The 17,800-nt window shown below is 49.6% G+C and overlaps 2 protein-coding genes across 9 annotated transcripts in view; one reads left to right on the top strand and one right to left on the bottom strand.

The window, feature by feature from the left end:
- The window catches only part of DCAF8 (DDB1 and CUL4 associated factor 8), a 47,886-nt gene extending 41,793 nt beyond the window's left edge, over positions 1-6,093 (top strand). For 6 of the 7 annotated variants that reach the window (XM_009241840.3, XM_063720660.1, XM_009241861.3 and 3 more), the window contains 3 exons: positions 2,848-2,967; positions 3,376-3,492; positions 4,107-6,093. In XM_009241840.3, the coding sequence (XP_009240115.1) occupies positions 2,848-2,967; positions 3,376-3,492; positions 4,107-4,223 (354 nt within the window). In that variant the 3' untranslated portion in view covers positions 4,224-6,093. 7 annotated transcript variants of the gene reach the window in all.
- Positions 6,094-6,440: 347 nt separating this feature from the next.
- On the bottom strand, positions 6,441-16,462 carry PEA15 (proliferation and apoptosis adaptor protein 15). Of its 2 annotated transcripts, none has more exons than XM_009241877.4 (4): positions 16,282-16,462; positions 10,166-10,273; positions 8,555-8,710; positions 6,441-8,398 (listed from the first exon to the last, which is right to left on the bottom strand). In XM_009241877.4, exons 2-4 carry the CDS (start codon positions 10,269-10,271, stop codon positions 8,334-8,336), a joined length of 327 nt encoding a protein of 108 aa, XP_009240152.1. In that variant the 5' UTR covers positions 10,272-10,273; positions 16,282-16,462; the 3' UTR covers positions 6,441-8,333.
- Between the last annotated feature and the right edge of the window lie 1,338 nt (positions 16,463-17,800).

Here is a 17,800-nt window from a genome sequence, read left to right on the forward strand (position 1 = left end):
CCTAGAATTAGGAAAGAGTTCAATCGCTTTCTGTTACAAGGTTTTTGGACCACAGGAGATGGGAAAAAGACAGTTTGGAAGACTAAATTATACTGATTGCCCAGAATAGTCTGGTTACCCAAGGCCTCTAAGGAATGACTGAGACAGCTTAGTCTCTCTTCCTTTTTATTCCTTCTTAGCTGTGGGGAACTTCAAAGAGCCTAGCCATCTCTTGATGAGGTTTTTTCAGAGAGTGGTTTTAGAATTTAGAATGGTTCTTTGCAATCAGGACCCCATTCCTTATGTTTTTCTTGCCCTGGTAAAAGGGTATTTCAAATATTCTTCTGGTTTCCTCCAAATTTTGGGGACCTGGGACCTGCATAGATCTAGGGTTTTTATGGTTTGAATACAAATGGAGAGGAGTCTAGAAGTTCAAGGTGTGTCTCACTCTTCCCTGCTTCATTTCCAACTCTTCCATAGGTCCCCCTGTGTCATCTGCAGTGAACAAACCCAAAACACTTGAGTCTTAATGGGAATTATGCAATAGGCATTTAGAGAAAGGAAGTCAGAAGGGGCCAGTGAATTTTTTCTTGACATAAGCTATTGCCTTGCATTCTGTTCCAGAGAGATGCAGGGCTGAATGCCCTCTCCCAGGCCAGCATTTGTCCATTCTCCAAAAGCATTCTGCAGGCCAGTTTGCTTTTAGCTCAGCCAATGCCAGGGTTTGATGATTAACCCATTTGCCCAGGTGAGGAAGGCATCTACTTGGGATGGGTGGGCCCCAGGACTAAGTTTTAGTGGTCCTAAGAGTAAATGAGTAGAATAAGAGATATAGAGGCTACTCCTGAAGCAAATTTCCTTACATATTCTTGTCTCTGTAAGCTGAATGATCGATGTGGTCTTTTACTTGGCTCCCTCTGTTCTGTTTTTTGGTCCTAATTTTCCAGCAGTGGGGGTTACCAGGCACTAGTTTCAATGTAGTAGACTCAGCAGTTCTATATCATGCAAATTGTAAATGTAGAGTAGAATGTAATTGTAATGTAGAATGTTAGAACCAAAGATCTTAGAAGTTATTTTCTACCTTGCCCAGATCTCCTGACTCTGATTTGAGGATCTTTTCTTTGTTCCCATTCAGCTTCACAGGGACAAGGGTGGGGGGTGGTATCAGAGGACAGCCCCTTAGTCTCCCAAGAGCACTTTGATGCTTGATCCCATTCTCTACATTCCCCCAGCCCAGTCATCTAAGGCCAGAGCTCTTTTCTCTGCTCAGGCATTATTGACAGGATAAGTCCTGGCATTCAGACAGGTCTGGTGAAGTGACCAGGTACTCTGGCCCAGAAGTTCTCTGTCGGCTCCCCCTGCAGGCTCCAATTCAGGTACTGTATGTTATTCTCTTGTTCCTCTTGCCACTGGCTTTTTCCTTAGTCTTAAGTTCCAAGGAATTGTTCCCCTGTGCTTTTTTATTTTGCTGACTTATTCAAGCAGAGCTAGCTCAGAGTACAGGTCTGTAACAAGGGCTTATTAGGAGATAGATGAAAAAGTTCAGGTTTGTATGTGTAAGTTGTCCATTACTATAGATAGATACTATTCCAGGCATTGGAGTTTAACTGCACTGCCTAAAAGAGCCCAAAGATAAACTTCACAATAGGCTGATATGTGGAATGGGAGGAGGAGATAAAGAACGGGGTTTCTGTTTTATTCATAAGCTCAGTCTTAGCTTCAGTCTTTTCTGAGCATTTGTTTATTTGTAAGATGGAAGTCAAAGTAAGTGGGAAGTCTGTAGGTCAGCTCTGTTTTCCATGCCTGCCCTTGACTTCTCCTCAGCTGTTCTCTGCCTGTGCAGGTGAGGCAGGGGAGGTGGTTGGTCCAGAGAGAACTAAAAGAAGTTGTTTTCTTGGACTGTAGGTCCAGCTGCAAGGCAGGGTGCCTTTCCTTTGTGTTCCTCTTTTCACTAAAAGACTCAAAATGCTTTAGCAGCTAGATCTGGAACTAACTCTTCTGGATGGGGTAGGAACTTCCCTGCCCTTCCCTTAGGGAAGCTCATGTTTCCAAGTCAGACAGCAGGGGGCATGGGTGCCTTTCAGACAGAAGGAAGCTGCCTAAGCTAGAAGGCCTGCCTGCTGTAGTTTATTTCTTTTGCCTTGTTCAGTGAGTTTACCCAGAGGGTGGCTTAGATTGAGGCTTTGGGAGCCCCAAGAAGCTGCTTGATTTTAATGTGCTGCCTTATAGCTGAGCCTGTTGTGCTCAGGGCAGGTAGTAGGATGTTCCCCCTGGGATGTGCAAGGTTCTCTCAAACAGACATGAGCCTCCATCACTCCCACCACTCCCTGCAACTCAGCCTCTTCTTCTCAGCCTGTGCCTTCCTCCAGTTCTAGTAAACAGTGCCAAATGAATATAGTTGTTCTCCGACTCTTCTCTGGGGGTTCATTGGCAGCTGCTGCTTTCTTCATTTTTTAAAATTTATTTGCCACTTGGTGAAAGCCACTGAGATGGTTTTTTCCAGCCTTGGGCAAGTTGGAGCTTTGGAATCTGGAGTGAATGAGGTCATCTGGATTTCATTGTCTTCTTACGAAGCCAGCAGTAAGCTTGGGCAGTCCACTCACCCACCCCTAGGGCCATATCTGGGGATGAAGCCACCCCTGACCTATACATAGGAAATGATTGATGTGCCTGGTCTTATACCCAGTCTGTGTCTGGTTTCTCTACCCCCAGTGCCCTTTGGCTTAGGCTCAGGATGGGTGGGCCTCCCTTCCCCAGCAGCTGCCTCAGCCCTGATCAAGGGCAATTATTTGGCTCAAGGTGAGTAGTGGTTTTTAAACCCTACTCCCACACACTGCTGAGTCTGTGTTTTCCTTTCTTCCTGACCAGGTAAACTGTCTTGAGCCCCACCCTCACCTGCCTGTGCTGGCAACCAGTGGCCTAGACCATGATGTGAAGATCTGGGCACCCACAGCTGAAGCTTCCACTGAGCTGACAGGGTTAAAAGATGTAAGTGGCTGACTGCAGAAGTTATTTTCTTTCTGCTTATCCACATACTGTTGATTCTTATTGTCATAGGGAGGAATAACTTGCTGCCCAGTTCTTTAAAGGCACTGCTCTAACACCCTCCCCCACATTCCTGTAATTTCATCTGTAGGAATAGTCCTGCTCCAGGGGGCAGCTGTGAAGTGGCACTAATTTGTAATAGGATGGGGATAAGGAGCATCTTTAAGCATTATTCTGTATTAAAGCCTGCCACCTTTGCAGCAGCTGAACCTAGGGCATCGTTTCCTAATCTAATGTAGCTCCACTTCAACTTAAGGGAAGCTTTTATTGGAATAGGAGATCAGCCTTCTTGATCAGGTCCCAGGTTCCTCTTCATTGCTGCCCCCTCTTCACAACCTTTTTGGGTTCCAGGTGATTAAGAAGAACAAGCGGGAGCGGGATGAAGATAGCTTGCACCACACTGACCTGTTTGATAGTCACATGCTGTGGTTCCTTATGCATCACCTGAGACAGAGACGCCATCACCGGGTAAGCTAGGGTTGGAAATGAGTTCCCAAGGGAGTGACCCTTTTAAGAGGGCTAAAAAGTTCCAGAGTAGTGACTTTAAGGAGTAATCAGGTGATCTTGGTTGGATTTCCTATCCATTGTCCTCTATCCCCATCAGATCCCTGATATAGCCTTGGAAGAGACATCAGCAGAAAAGGGTGGTATCTACTTTTGTCCATTGCCGTCCATGTGTAATGCTATCTTCATAAAGGCAAAAGCTGGAGGGTGGAGGAGGGAATTGAGGAGAAATAACAAGTCTCAGTGTGACCCTTCTATTTTCCTCTTATGCCAAAAGAGGCCTAGTTCAGGGGTTGGCAAACTGGCAGTTGGCCTGCTGCTGGTTTTTGTAAATAAAGTTGCATTGGCTTGCAGCCACACCCATTCTGTTTATTGTCTGTGGCTGCCTTCACGCTACAATGAGTTGAATAGTTGCAATAAAGACCATATAGACCACAAGTCTAAAGTATTTACTATCTGGCCTTTTAAGAAAAATTCTGCTGATCTCTGGCCTAAAGCATCTAAATTCTAGCTAAGACCTAACAGGCTTGTCCTTGTTCCATCCAGGGAAGTTACTAACAAGCCTTTCCCATCCACAGCGCTGGCGAGAACCTGGGGTTGGGGCCACAGACGCGGACTCTGATGAGTCTCCCAGCTCCTCAGACACATCGGACGAGGAGGAGGGCCCTGACCGGGTGCAGTGCATGCCATCTTGAGGCCTCATACCTAGGTGGGGCAGGCTGGGGCTGCCAACCTGATCCTGCCTGGGTAACCCTTTCCTGTCCCAGGCCCTACATTCAGCAGAAATGCACTTTGGACTTTTTGCTTTAGATAAAAGAAAGACATCCCAGGAGAAGGACAAACCAGAGGAGTGAACCAACAAAGAGTACCTAGGAATGGGAGTTGAGCCCTGGAATGGGGCTCCATGGAGAGGTGCATAGGACTCAGCAGAAATGGCCTCTCCCCAAAGCCTCTTTTTGAGAGGAGAGGGAAGCCTATTTTGTTAACTTGTTTGGGATAGGGAATGGGGTTTCTTTTTCTTTAATCTCCCTTGTTTCTTGGGCAGGGTGGGGGTGGGAGGAACAACTGGCTATTCAGTACCAAGGGGCCAGAGTGGAGGGTAGGAGTGCCACTCTCTCTTTGGTTTAGGTTTTTGACCTTTTCTTCCTTTGTTTTTTAAAAGTATATGACAGTTGGTTTTTCCCCTCCTCAGCAACCCCATCCCAGAATCCTATTTTCCTGGGAAGTCCTTAAAGCCCCTAACCATCCCACACTCTTCACTTTCCTTTCCACCTTATTCATTCTCTGTACTTATCACAGTGTTTTGCACTTGATTACATATCCTTCACTGTCTTTTCTTCATCCCATCACCCCCTAAATAGGTCAGGTGAGGGAGGTTGGGAAGAGGTGGGAGGAGGGGCAGAAGTGAAGGAAGAATAGGAAGGCTATTACCTCTTCTGTTATTTTTTTAAAAAACATTGTTTGGTGGCAGCAATCTCCCTGTCCCTATCACTGTTAGAGGCCTAATTTTATATCTATAAATATATTAAAAAGCAAGTCAAACTTGGATGTATCAAGGTAAAATTATTGTCAAAGTTTACCTATATATTCTTTATGAATGCAATAAAGGGACTTAAGAGTGAACAAGAGTAATGGTGTGGAGGTGACACCTGGGGTCAGTTTACCTTTATGTATGGTCACTAGAGATTGGGACTTACCCTTTAGGTTTTAGGAGGCTCGAGAATGGAAGGATCCTCATTTCTGCCCTTCCTGGTTCCCTGCTTTGGTGTAGGGGTTGGGAAAAACAGGAAATTCCTCTCAGCTCTGCCTCAGATCTCCTACCTCTCCTTAAGTCTTGTAGGGGGTTCCAAGGATGGCTGTCCTAACCAGAGGCTGGCCTGTCTTTAAAACTTAACTACTTTAGGGTGGTACCACCACTGCAGACTATTGTGGTACTTTGTGACAGAAGACATGTACACACACACCACACACATATACATACACACTCTCTCACTCTGTCTCTCTTACCTTTAGCTGCTTGATCTTTAAGCCATCCAACTTCATGCCAGTTCCCTTCTTTATAGAAGAGTGAAGGGAAAGACTTCCTGGGTTTGACTTAAACCTTGTCCACCTCTTGATATTTTAGGATTGAGGAATAAGTCATTAATCTAAGGACTGATTACAGTGGCTGGAGCTTGGGCACTTGTCTTATCACTGGTCACTGAGTCTGAAAGTCCCAGCTGAATTCTTGCCCTTAAGTGCTTTTGCTGCTATTTTTTTGCCCCCAGTTTCCACAAGATCCAATCAAGAATTCTGTATCCTGGGACAGTCAGATTCTACTAAATCAGGCCAGGAAGGAGGGGAAAAGAGTGAGAGAATGGTATTCCCAGATACTTCTTCCTCCTGCCCCTTTTCCCAGCAGCTCTCAGACCAGATGTTGGCTGCTGTACTTACTCCCTGAGGTAGGGAATGTGTGGTGATCGAGTGGTCTGTGTTCCTATTGCTGGTGGGGTGATAGGGTGGGCTAAAAACCATGCACTCTGGAATTTGTTGTATTTTCTCCCAGTAAAGCTTTTCTTCTCCCAACTGCTGCTCTGTGTGGTATGTGGTCCATTTATTCACAATAGATGGTTTTTGCTCCTACTAATGTAGGTACCTAGCCTTCCCCTCTCATTCTGCACATGATACAGCATTAGAAAGTCCATTTTGGGAGACCCGTATTTCCAGTGCTTAGGCTCCAATTGGAGACTGTTGGAAGTAGGATACACTCCATTTAGCTCAGTGATACTTAGGAGATTGGGTGGGGTGAGGGTATACACTTGGGGTATTTTCCCAGTCCTTGTTCTGGGGCATAAATATTGTTCCCCCTCCCTTCCCAGTGATTCAAAGGCTGCAAAATCCTGGTCACTCACAGAAATTTTAAAATCAGTTAGTTGCAATACAATCAATCACCTTTATTCCGGGTTAGAACAAGGCCGTGCACACTGCAGACAGAAGAGCACAAGATAGGGGCAATCTCACAGCAATATAAGGAGTGGGTGGGCAGGTTAGTCTTTTTAGATTATTTTGCCTTACAGAGAAACTACTAGACTGCTGAAAAGAACCCTGTCTCTCTTCTCCCATTTCTTCCATAAGAAAGGCTCTTTATTCTCTCTCTCACTCTAATGTAACATATCCCAAATGGAAGGACAGTTCATGCTCATTCCCTCCACCCAATTCTACAAGTATCTCTCTCTCTTCTTAAGGGAGAAGCCAGACAGGGAAAGGGAGACTTGGGAAGGTCCTTTAAGGCAAAACTGTGGAGTCCTAGAGGTGTGTGTATTAAGGCAGGTGTCTGCAGCAGTGGCCAGAGGGGCAGGGCACGCTAGGCTGGGCTAGGAGTTAAGAGTACTGTCTAACCAGTCTGGCTTCTTCCTTCTTCCAGCAGCCAGCCCTCCCCTCCCATTAAAGTTTTACTCCCACATCCTAAAAGCTCCTAACTTGAACTTTCTCTAAATAGTCTCTGAGATTGCATGTGAATTTAATGTTTTTTGAAAAAGCTTTCTTTTTTGTTTGGACTATGTAGCAATTTGATTCTGCCACTCCCTTCACTGTGGCATTCCCCTCCCACCCCCGCTCTGGCCTAGACAATAAGTTAATGCTAGACACCACAAAAAAGGGCAGACATGGCAGTGCAGTTTTAATATACATATATGTAGAATATATATGTACACACAGTTAGCACGGTCAGGGTGGGGAGGGGCATCTTGGGGTAGGCAGGAGGCTGGGGTCACTCACTGTACTGTAGTGATGTGGCTAGGAGGTGTTCACAAGCCCAGGGGGCCAGGATATCTAGTAAAGAAGGGTTTCCTAAGTCCCTTCCAGGATTGAATTGGGGTGGGGATCGGTGCAAAGGAAAACATTGTAGTTAACTTCTTTCTGGCTTGGGATGTTCTTCACCAAGGAGAGAGGGAAGGTTGCCTACAATAACCAAGTTGGGACCCTATAGATGATGGGGTCAGGATTCGTGTTAAAACCTAAGGGTCTCATTCTTCAACCTCCCTAGGTTTAGAGTGCAACAGTCTGAGTAGGAACAACTGAGTGGAAGAGGGGGCTCCCCTCTCTCTGCCCTCATCCCCATCTCAGGCTCAGTGGTACATGTTCCCAGCACAGTCTCTCCAGAGTACAGGTGGGTAGGGGCATCTAATGCTGGCTGCTCCATGGGGTTTGATCTTAGGGACCAGGAAAGGATCCCTGGCTCATACCTATGCTAGGCCCATGAGAGGCAAAAAGGGACCTGCTGGTACTCAGGATAACAGCTAGTCCAGCACAGGAGTGAGTACAAACATGGAACTCTGGCTTTTCTTTGCCCCTTCCAGGTAGGGGTTGAGTGGTCTCTTTGCCTTCCCTCCCCACTGCTTTTCCCTGGATCCACCTACCTCTCCCATACCTTACCCCTATGTCAGCTCCTCAATGTAGGAAAATGCAGGTCCTTTCTGCTTCCACACTTTAAAGATATGGGGGGATAGTGGAGGAAAGGGAAGTAGGAGGAATGTGCTGATTTCTATTTGCATAGAAATAGCCCCCACCTCCTCCTAAAGTGGGGAAACTCAGCCCCCTCCCCTAGCCCCTGACCCCCATCCCCTTAAGAAGAGGAACTAGATGAGCTAGACATATAGACAAACAGCCAGAGCGTGCGCACACGCACACACACGCGCACAGTAAGGGGGTTAGGACCAGGTTAGTAAGTGGGTAGATGGTGGGTTGCCCTTGCCCCCTCTCCTGGAGGATGGGGAAAGGGAGTGGTCTGATGAAGGTCCAACCTTCCTCCTCTTCCTCCCCCTTGCTCAGGCCTTCTTCGGCGGGGGAGCCAATTTGATGATCTCTTCCTCAGAGGGCTGCCGGATAATGTCTGGGGGCAAAAAGGGATGTGTCCAGGGACAGCAGTGTGGGAGATGCCAGGCAGGCCCATTGGGCATCTGCCTCCACTCTCCCAAAACTCAAGTACTCCAATGATAGTCAATGGGACGAGGCAGAGGTGCAGCTAATTAAAGGAGTGGCCGCTTACCTTTGTACTTCTTGGCACTGGGGATACGGGTTAGCTTGGTGTCCAGCTCATCCTCCTCAGAGATCTTCAGCACACGGGTTCTGTAGTCAACCACCATAGTGAGTAGGTCAGGACGGCGGGAGATCTCAAAGATGTGCTCAATGTAGGAGAGGTTGTCTGGAGGAAGGCAGGAGATAGGGTCAGAGCTAGGCTGTAGAGGTCAGCTTCCCCTACTCCACCAGACTAGTGACCTAGAACCAAAGCTGAGTTGCTAACATTGGTTATGGGAGGGTACAACACTGGAGGAAGAGGGGCTACTAATCCAGGAGAAGAAAGCTAAGGCACCCAAACAACAATACAGAGGACTGTTCGCAGGAAGGGCAGATAGTTGGTCAGTGAAGTTTCTAGATTGTGGTTAGAATGAGGGGTTTAGCTTAGATACTAGCTCCCATATGTTGTGGGGAGGGGACAAAAGAAAAATCAACTTGACTTCCAGATACCCCACCCCCTCCCCCATCCTTTTCCACTTTCCATCCAAGTAAGTATCAGAATTTGCTGACAGCACGTGTAGGACCAGCAGGGTGGAATCTCTAGGCAACCCAGGAGAGATTCTGGGCCTGGTGAGAAAGGTTATTCTAAATGAGAGAAGGTATGGACACCACCAGGACGATGTCCATGGCTTGGCCAATTCCAGGAGATTATAGATGCCCTTCGACCTTCTTCCTTGGCTCCTTCCCTCTGACTGTTGCCATAGTCTAACTGTAACACGTCCTCCTTTATACATTCTCCCTGCCAGCCACACAGCAGTCAGAATAGTATATCTGAAGGGCCCTGAGTTCACTCACCTCACCTATCCAATACCCAGGCTCTCTACAACACAGTCTTACCTTACCTTCCCAGCCATTTCTAAACACCCTACATCCTAGTCAAGCCAAGCAGGACTGCTTGCATTTCCAAACACACTAGATATTCTGTAACAGTGTTCCTCTGCCTGGCGTGCCCTCCTTTGGATCTTGCCTTAGAAATCCCACTCACCTTTCAGGGCCATCTTAAACACCAATTCTTCCCTAAAGCCTCCAGCTGTGTGGGATTACTCTAATCCATAGATCCCACTCCCCAAGCAGTAGTCTCTCAAAGTGGATAAGAAAATGATAGAACTTGTAGTTTTAAATTTTACCAGTTTTTAAAAAGTGCTTAACAAAGATTAGTATTATTATTTACCAGATTAGGTTACACTTCGAGTTCTCCCCTCATTCAGGTATTCTTCCATTTTTATTGTCTAGAATTCTTCCCAATTTTTGCCACTTAAAATTTTACTATTTTTAGATTGTTTTTGTGTTCTGTTGTATATGTGATAATAGCACAGGAGTATCTGAATAACGTTTTTTACTGATGAGGGGCACAATGAAAAATGTCTAAGGCCCCCATACTCTTAGAGCACCTCTCTTCTGCCTTGCTTTAGAGGGGTACACATTGTGGATGTAAAAGCTTTGAGCTCATCTCTATTTGCTGAATGAACTAAGCCTGAATGACTGATGACAGGACTCCTGTGCTCCCCTCCCCCACCTTTGTCCAGCTTGTTGTGGCTCTCCAGGAAGCTAAACCAGGCACTGCCAGTAGTGATCTCCTCACTCTTTTCGCTGGGGATGTCTTCCTTGCAGGCCGACTTGAGCTGTTCTAGATCTTCAAGGGTGATGTTGTTGGTCAGGTCTTGCAGGAGGGTCCCGTACTCAGCCATGACTGGGGTTGGGAGGCAACAAAGGGATAGGAGTTGAGCTTAAGGTATGGAGTCTGGTTTACTCACTGGCACTACCCTCCTACTCCCCACTCTGCCCTACCAGGCATGTGCCTGGAACATGGAGGCTGGAGGTGGCTAGGGCTGGAGGGAGAAAAGTAAGACTTAGGGGAGGCGGTCAGGGTAGACGGGAAGCTAGGAGCCAGGCTGGAGCCTAGAGTGACAAGTCATACCTCCTTCTCCCCACCATCTTTTTCTTCTGTTTTCCCCCTCTAACAGTAACCCTGGCAACAGTTCCCCTGACTGAGGAGGCGGTTACCATAGCAACCTGCTCCCGACTTTCTCACCCGCTCTCTCCAAGTCCCCCCCCAGAATCGCCCCACCCACTTCCAACCCCTCCCCATGTCAGGGAAAAAAAACTCCAAAACAACCAGGGCGAGGCTTGCTGTGGCAGTGAGAAGCTGAGAAGGAGCTGGAGGGTTTGGTAGGAGCTCATGTGTTCTAGCTTCCCCGTTCTGCCTCAGAGGCAAAGGGGTCCCTCACTTCAACTCCCCACCACCCCACTAATGACTCATTTTGGATGGATGCCTAGTTGCTTGGGCTGATGGTTCCTTGGCCCCTCCATGCTAGCCTTGTATTCAGTCATTAGGATTCGAGGTGGGGGAAGCAATGGACCACCCCCACCTTTGTGGAGCCCATTTTCTCCCTTGATGGTTACCAAGCCCCCACTCAGCTCTCTCTCCTACCCTTTGTGCTGTGCCTGCAGCCCCCGTGCCCAAGAATACCAAGCAACTGGCTCTGGCGCCCTGCCCAGTTCCCAGGCTGGCTGGGTGGTGGGGGGAGGGGACTTTAGATGCGGCTCTGGGAGAATGGCAAAAGGGGACTGCCCCCTCTTCTCATATCAACATCCTACTGGCACTACCTTCAGCATGGTCTGATGAGATCAGCAAGGCCAGATCTCACCTAGGCTTTCACCCCATCCCTCTTTCGTGATCCTTAGGTGAGAAGTAGAGAACATTCAAGGCCTTCCTTCCACTAAGATAGGAACTGTGGCTGAGACAGAAGAAAGAAGGTCAGATGTTTGAATGAACTTTCTGGATTTGATAAAATGTGACACTAGTGGTGAGCTCAAAAATGGAACTTATTTCCACAATGAGTATCTATTTCCTTTTAGTCAGAAAAGTAAAGCATGTTTTAAAAAGTAAATTGTATCATAAACACTCTGTATGCGACTAGACCAAGAGGTGGGCAAGCAGCAAGATGACCTTGTCCCTGACTGAGGCTGCCCGCAAATCACCCCAGCATTAGGCTGGGAATGTGGCAGATCAAAGGGGCTTGGTTGACACACTCACATTTTCCTTCCTTCTTGCTCTACTGCAGGGGAACTGAGATTGGCATGGTGGTCACAAAATAAGAGATGCAGACCCAGAAGTCCCCATTCCCAGCCCCCTACTTGGACCAGAATAAACAAGCCTCCCTTGGTGGCAGGCACCGTGACACAGGCAGACAATGAGCCAGACAGCAGGGCTACCATGACCCCCGCAAGAAACAGGCAGTCATAGGCATGCTCAGTTGCACACCCAGGTGCAACCAGACAGAAGAGCCCAGCAGTGGCCCTGCCAGGCCGGGCCAGGAACAATGCTCTCTGACTGTCAGCACCAGGAACTGTCTCTGCCTTGAAATCTAGGTCACAGCAGCAAGCTCTGGAGCCCAACCCCCCTCACTTCACTGATAATCCAAGGACAGAAGGAGGGGGGTACGGGTGAGGGGGATGATGGGAAGGGGACTAGAGATGGAGATAAGAATGGGTGGGGGGGCGTGAGTACAACTGGAAGGGAAAGCGCAGCAGGAGACAAGAAGACCCTGCCCCAATGGAGGAAAATCTGGGGCCAAGCCCTCAGCTGGAAAAGGGGGCAGGATTGGGGGTTATACTTCCCTGCTTTCATATGGAAGGAGAGTTTGTAAATATTACAGATCCTGCGGGAGGAAAGAGTGCATCTGTGTGTGTGTGTGTGTGTGTGTGTGTGTGTCGGGAGGAGTTCAGATTTAGGGCTTTGAATCTAAAACAGATCTACAGAGGAGGTAGGCGGGAAGAGATTAATGTGTGTAACACACTCACCCACAAAGACTTGGGGGCAGTGGGTAGGAGCTTTCTAAGAGAGTGAAAGATACAAGGAGGCCCCTAAGAGAGATGGGGGTAGGAATGTTAAAGTGGCGGAGGAGAAATGTGTGTGTGCTCAGATCTTATGGATGCTAATCCCTGGGTTGTGGGCACAGCTCTGGAGGAAGCAGTGGCTGGGTATCTGTGGGTGTGTTTGGATGTTCTGGTAATGGAGGTGTATGTGCCAGCACTGGATATATGGCTGTGGGTGCACTGGCTGTATCTGTCGTGTGTGTGTTTGTATGTGTCTAAACCAGCCAAGAGCATGTGTAAGAAGGCATATAACCACAGGCTCACATCCAGAGGAGTGAGCGGAGCCTACAGAATGGAGGAAGAGAGCTGGAGTTGGGAGACAGAAAGAGACTAAGGCTGCAAATGAGGCATGGGGGGCGAGGGGGAGGACAGCATACAGTCCACAACTATAGAAGGCTGTAGCCTCAGCTCATCTGTTACTATAGCAACCTCAGTTCTGGGTGCCCCCACCCCCAGTCATTAGGACGACACCACTAGATGGGAGGAGTGTGGGGAATGGTGAGTAAGAAGGGACAGAAAGGATAGGAATAAGGCCCCCTGAGGGTACAAGGAAAGGCAGCCCTGTTGCCTCCCTTCTTGGAGAGATCCATTTGCCTAGGCCTTAGTATAGCAGAAGAAGCAAATGGAGTGTTGTTTAGGGGAACTGCTCTCAATTCTCACTGATCAACAGTTGTACCTGGGCTGGTCTGGCCTGGCCATGGTGGGGCTTGGCAGAGCTTGTTTCCTTCATCCTCCATGTCACTTTCCTCACCAGAGATTCAGATTTCCTTAGGGCCCGTGGAGAAATCTGCTCTCTGGGCTCTGAAAAATCCTCCTGATTTCTGGAGCAGTGCAGAGAGCTGCTCAGGGATCACCAGGCAGTCTGGGCGGAGGCCATTCTTGGGACAGGATACCAGGGCAGGAATCAGGAACCGGAGCCCCGGCTGCCAGGAAGTCAGTCCTCTTCCCTCCCAGCTTTCTGTGCTAGGCTCACCGCTTCCTCACACCTTCCTTCCTTCCTGCCTCCCTCTCCTTCCAAGCTGGCCCCAGGCACAGCCCTGACAAAGGTCAAACCAACTGAGGATGCTGGGGAAGAGGGGCAGGAGGTAAGGACCATTATATACTGACCTTTTAGGGTGGGACAGGTGGGAGCTCCATGGGCACTGGGGTAAGAAGAGCCAGGCCCTGGGAGTGCTTTGAGAAGCCTGGCAATTGGGATAACCACCTGTGGAGGAGGTGGCAGCACCAAAAGAATTTCTGTGCATTTTGACATTAAGTCGTGGTAGATTATCCCTTCTCTCTAACGTTTGGTTCCAAATCCTCTGTAAATTCGAGAAGGAAGCCTGAAGATTAAGAGTTGCTGCCCGTCCCTCTTCCACATCTGTTGCAGCTGCCTAAGCCTGAGGGGAGGGGCCATCCCACACAGCTGCAAGGACCTAGAGGTCCCTGTATTGGGCAGGAGGGGACTCCCAGGCACTCAAGTCTGTCAGTCTTCTGCCTGAAGTTGGAAGTAATCACGGAGAGGCAGAGGGGTTGGAAGGGAGAGAGTAGGGGTCCAGCTTTCCTATTTTAAATTATAACTGGGCCCCAAATTCAAGCAGTCCTGTAGTTTATTTCCTTTAATATCATTCTCAATTGATTTCTTCTTTAAGCTTTTTTTCCAGCTTTGCGGGGGAGGAGGGTATTGTCTTTATTCCTGTAACAAGGAAATTGAGGGTTCTGAGGCTCCAGGGTCAGCCTGGAAGTGACGAGAGGCAGGACATCTGGGCCCCAAAATGTTCACTTCAGTCGAAGAAGCAAAATGGATTACCTTTGGGCATGGGGACAAGGGTTAGCCTTCAGCCCTTGGTCTAGAAGGAGCCAGACCCAAGATGGGGCATCAGGAGATAGCTGGCACTGGATCAGGCAGAGCAGAGGAGGGCCGGCTGATGGCGAGGAGGGGAATGGGGCCTAGGACTCTCCCCAGCCCATCTCTGCCTCCACTCTTCTGGTGTGGCACTCCCTGCTTCTATTTCTGTCTCTCTCCATCTCTCTCACTCTTTGTCATCCATTTCCTTTCTACTTCATCTTTCAGTCTCTCTTTTCCTCCTTTCTATAGGCTTTCACCCCTTCTAGCATTTCCTACTCACCTATCCAACTTAGTGGTAGCCATGAATACTTAGGACTCCTGAGATCTGTGCTTCACTGTCCCCATCTGAATACTCAGAGCTGCAATTAGGAAGGGGTGAGCATCCCTGCTACAAAAGACAGAGTAAGTTTGGTGGGAGTGGCTTGGAGATTCAGTGGTTGGCTGCCTACCAGCTGGTGAAGATATCCATCATGACATTGTGCGTGAGGATCTGTGTGAGAGAGTGAGGCGCTCTGTGATTCTGTGGCGCTCTTCATGCATGATAATACATCCACACATGATGGGCATGGAATTGAGGAAGTAGGCAACCAGGGAAGCCTGCAGCCTAGGGCATCACTGGCAATTTCCCCAATGGAGTATTTAACCACAAAGGGAAGAGCAATTAAAGCTAATCACTCTGACAGCCTGGGGCCCAGACACACATACCGCTTTCCCTAACTCCCAGTGGTCTCCCCCAACCTTCATCCTCCCTAATTTGTTTAGTGCACTCTCAAACACTTTGCACTTCTCTGACCATCTCTTTCTCTCACTTCCTCCCTCTCCCTGGTTCCCTGACTATCTCTAGACCTCTCTGGAGATGTCTGTTTGCTTCTCACACACATTCCTCTCATTCTCTCTCTGACTTGGGTTCCATTCTTGGCTGACTCATACCCATTCTTTTTCCTCTCCGTTTCTTCCACCCCCTCCTCCTCCATCCCTTGGCCACTCTTACCCAGAAACTAGCCACTCCCAGCACCCTAAGCCCTAACTGGACCCAGGAAGAGAAACCACCAGAAGCCCCTACCCTCATTAGTCCGCAAAATCCTGTCTCCTTGTTTTAGAGGAATGAGGCCAAGATTTTCTCCCATCTTTCCCCACAGTTTTAAAGAGGAACAATCTGAAGCCATGGGGCTGGGAAAAGCTGCCAGAAAATCAGGATGGATTTGGGGACAGTGGCCCTTTCTGTCCACTCAGCTGTCCTGTCGGACTGATGACTTGGAGCCTGCAGTTCAGAAGACTCCTCATGGGATGCCCCACCCCACAGAGTGGGGGTGTGGTGGGCGGCCGGATGCGTAGTGCAGGGACGTTTGTGATTTGGAGTGTGCTAGACTATGTGTGTAAGTCACATGGGTGTGTGTCACTGTGTGTGCTGGCGTGCCTTATAGGTGTGCGTGTTTCCCTGTCAGTTTTGACACGGATTATATGAAATTAATAAGGGTTTTTACGTTAGATACATCACTTCTCTACACCCCCAGCTCCTCCTTCCCTCTGGACAAGCTTTCCGCCAAGCCCACCTCTTCCCCAGGTGCAGTGAGCTGGGGGTGAGGGCACATGGTACCAGCCGCCCGCGGAACCGAGACAGGGCTGGGCCGGGAGACCGCCAGCGGAGGCGAGTCCGAAGCCTGAGCGGGGAGGGAGGGGCAGGCGCTGGCCTGGCCGAGCCGGCTGGGCGGGAAGCAGGCTACATCCTAATCCACAGGCCCCGATCCGACTCCCAAACTGCAGTTCAGCGTGGAATGGGCTGGCCGGAGCCACGCCGCCTCCAGCACACGCTCGGCGCTCGGGACGCACCGACAGAGGGACGGACCCCGTGGGGCCTGACACAAAGTGGACTCGTCCGGGGTCCCCACACTCCCCGTCTGGCCCCCGGTGTCCCAGATCGTTGCCCCTCCAAGCCTAGACCCCCAAATCTGCCCCTTCCCCGCGACATGTCTCCTCTCCGCCCCTCTCACCGCCTCTGGAGCTGAGCGCTCAGGGCGCGGGCACTCCTGAGTCCCCGGTTCCTAAGCAGCGTCCGGAACCTCCTCCTCGGCTCCCGCCGCCGCTTCTGCCGCCGCCGCCGCCTCTTCCGCCCGCGGAGCCGGAGCCCGAGCCCAGCGCCGCTCACTCCACCCGGCTGGCCGGTGATGTCAGAGCCGGGGAGGGGCGGGGGGCGGGGAATGGCGGGAGGAGGGGGAGGGATGGAGAGGCAGAAGGGGGCGGGGGACCGAGGGGCTGGGGTTCTGGAAGACTCCTAGGATGGGGGACAGAATTGGGCGGAGGGCTGGAGCGGAGACGGTCTCTTCCCCCTGAACTGCGAAACAATTCTCATATTTAATTCTTACCCAGTAGGGCATCCTGCTCCCCTTTTGACCTTTGGATGACCACGGTGCCTAGGACCCCTGGGAGGCACAGAGTAGGTTTGGTTTAGGGGTTTGGAAAGCCTTTGGGGGCTGGATTCTCTTAGCTGCTGGCTTTAATTAATTTGTAAAAACTTCTTGCCTTGCCTTAAGGGTCAGGGGCGCAGTGGTAAATGACTGATCAGACTTATCCACATTGGGAGTGAGGGGTTGGGGCCACATGGGGACTTGAGGAGCCCTGGATCTTCTCTTTCCAGGATGATGCCTGCAGGCCCTCTTGCGTTCCTCTCACCTTTCCCAAACGTGCCCCACTCCTGCCTTCCCCCTACCATGATGTAATTTTATTTTCTGGGGAGAAAAAGAGCAGCAGTGAGCTCAGCATGCAAATATAGACAACTTGCAAAGCCACACTTAGCTCCATCTCTCCTAGCTCTGCCCCTCTGCCCAGGCCCAATGTGGCAGCTCTCACTTCCCCTCTACCCCAGGGACTTTCCTCCCCCAGATTCTCAGCCAGACTGAAAAGAGGAAAGGAAGAATTGGAGAAGCATCTGTTTTCTCCCCCATCTCTATAGCCTAAGGGGTCTTGCCTCAGCTCTGGGCAGGGTTTCGCCCTGGAAAGAAGTCTGACCTTGGGTAGGTCCTTCCTGCCAGGAACTCCAGCAGGCCCAGGTTGGGAGATTCCCCTCAGTGTTTGTGCCACTTCCAGGATCACCATCTCGCCTCAGTTCCTACCTGGCAGAGACTCCTCCAGAAACCTCAAATGAGCCCCTCCTTTCTTGGGTCTACACCATTCCTAGAAGAGGCCCAAGTTCCTGCTGCTCTGGGTTTCATAGCATTTCTCTGCTGTTTCCTCTTCCCAGCATTCCCTGTCACACCCTAATCATTTGCCTTTGTATATATCATGTTTGCTCTGTGTTGTAGGGACAAAACCTATTTCGCTGACCCATCTTTGAGTCTCATGTAGTTTCTAAGTGAAAGGCTCAGGTCTGGAGGCAACAAGACACAGGGGCCTTGGGCTACGTGCTAGTTCCACCCATTCCTTGGGCAAGTTATGCCTGAAAGCCTTAGTGTCCTCACCGGTCAGATCAGGGTGCCAATGTCTATTTCTGAGGGTTCTTCTGAGATTCAGAAA

This window comes from Pongo abelii, chromosome 1 (genome assembly GCF_028885655.2).
Source record: "Pongo abelii isolate AG06213 chromosome 1, NHGRI_mPonAbe1-v2.0_pri, whole genome shotgun sequence".
Taxonomy (NCBI): Eukaryota; Metazoa; Chordata; class Mammalia; order Primates; family Hominidae; genus Pongo; species Pongo abelii.

What these genes read in the sequence shown, in the direction of transcription:
- PEA15 (XM_009241877.4), bottom strand. Translation starts at nt 10,271, where the DNA reads ATGGCTGAGTACGGGACCCTCCTGCAAGACCTGACCAACAACATCACC. An exon ending in AGACATCCCCAGCGAAAAGA is followed by an intron (nt 8,711 to 10,165) that starts GTGAGGAGATCA and finishes GCCTTCCTCCAG; the next exon opens with ACAACCTCTCCTACATTGAG. An exon ending in CAGTGCCAAGAAGTACAAAG is followed by an intron (nt 8,399 to 8,554) that starts GTAAGCGGCCAC and finishes TTTTGCCCCCAG; the next exon opens with ACATTATCCGGCAGCCCTCT.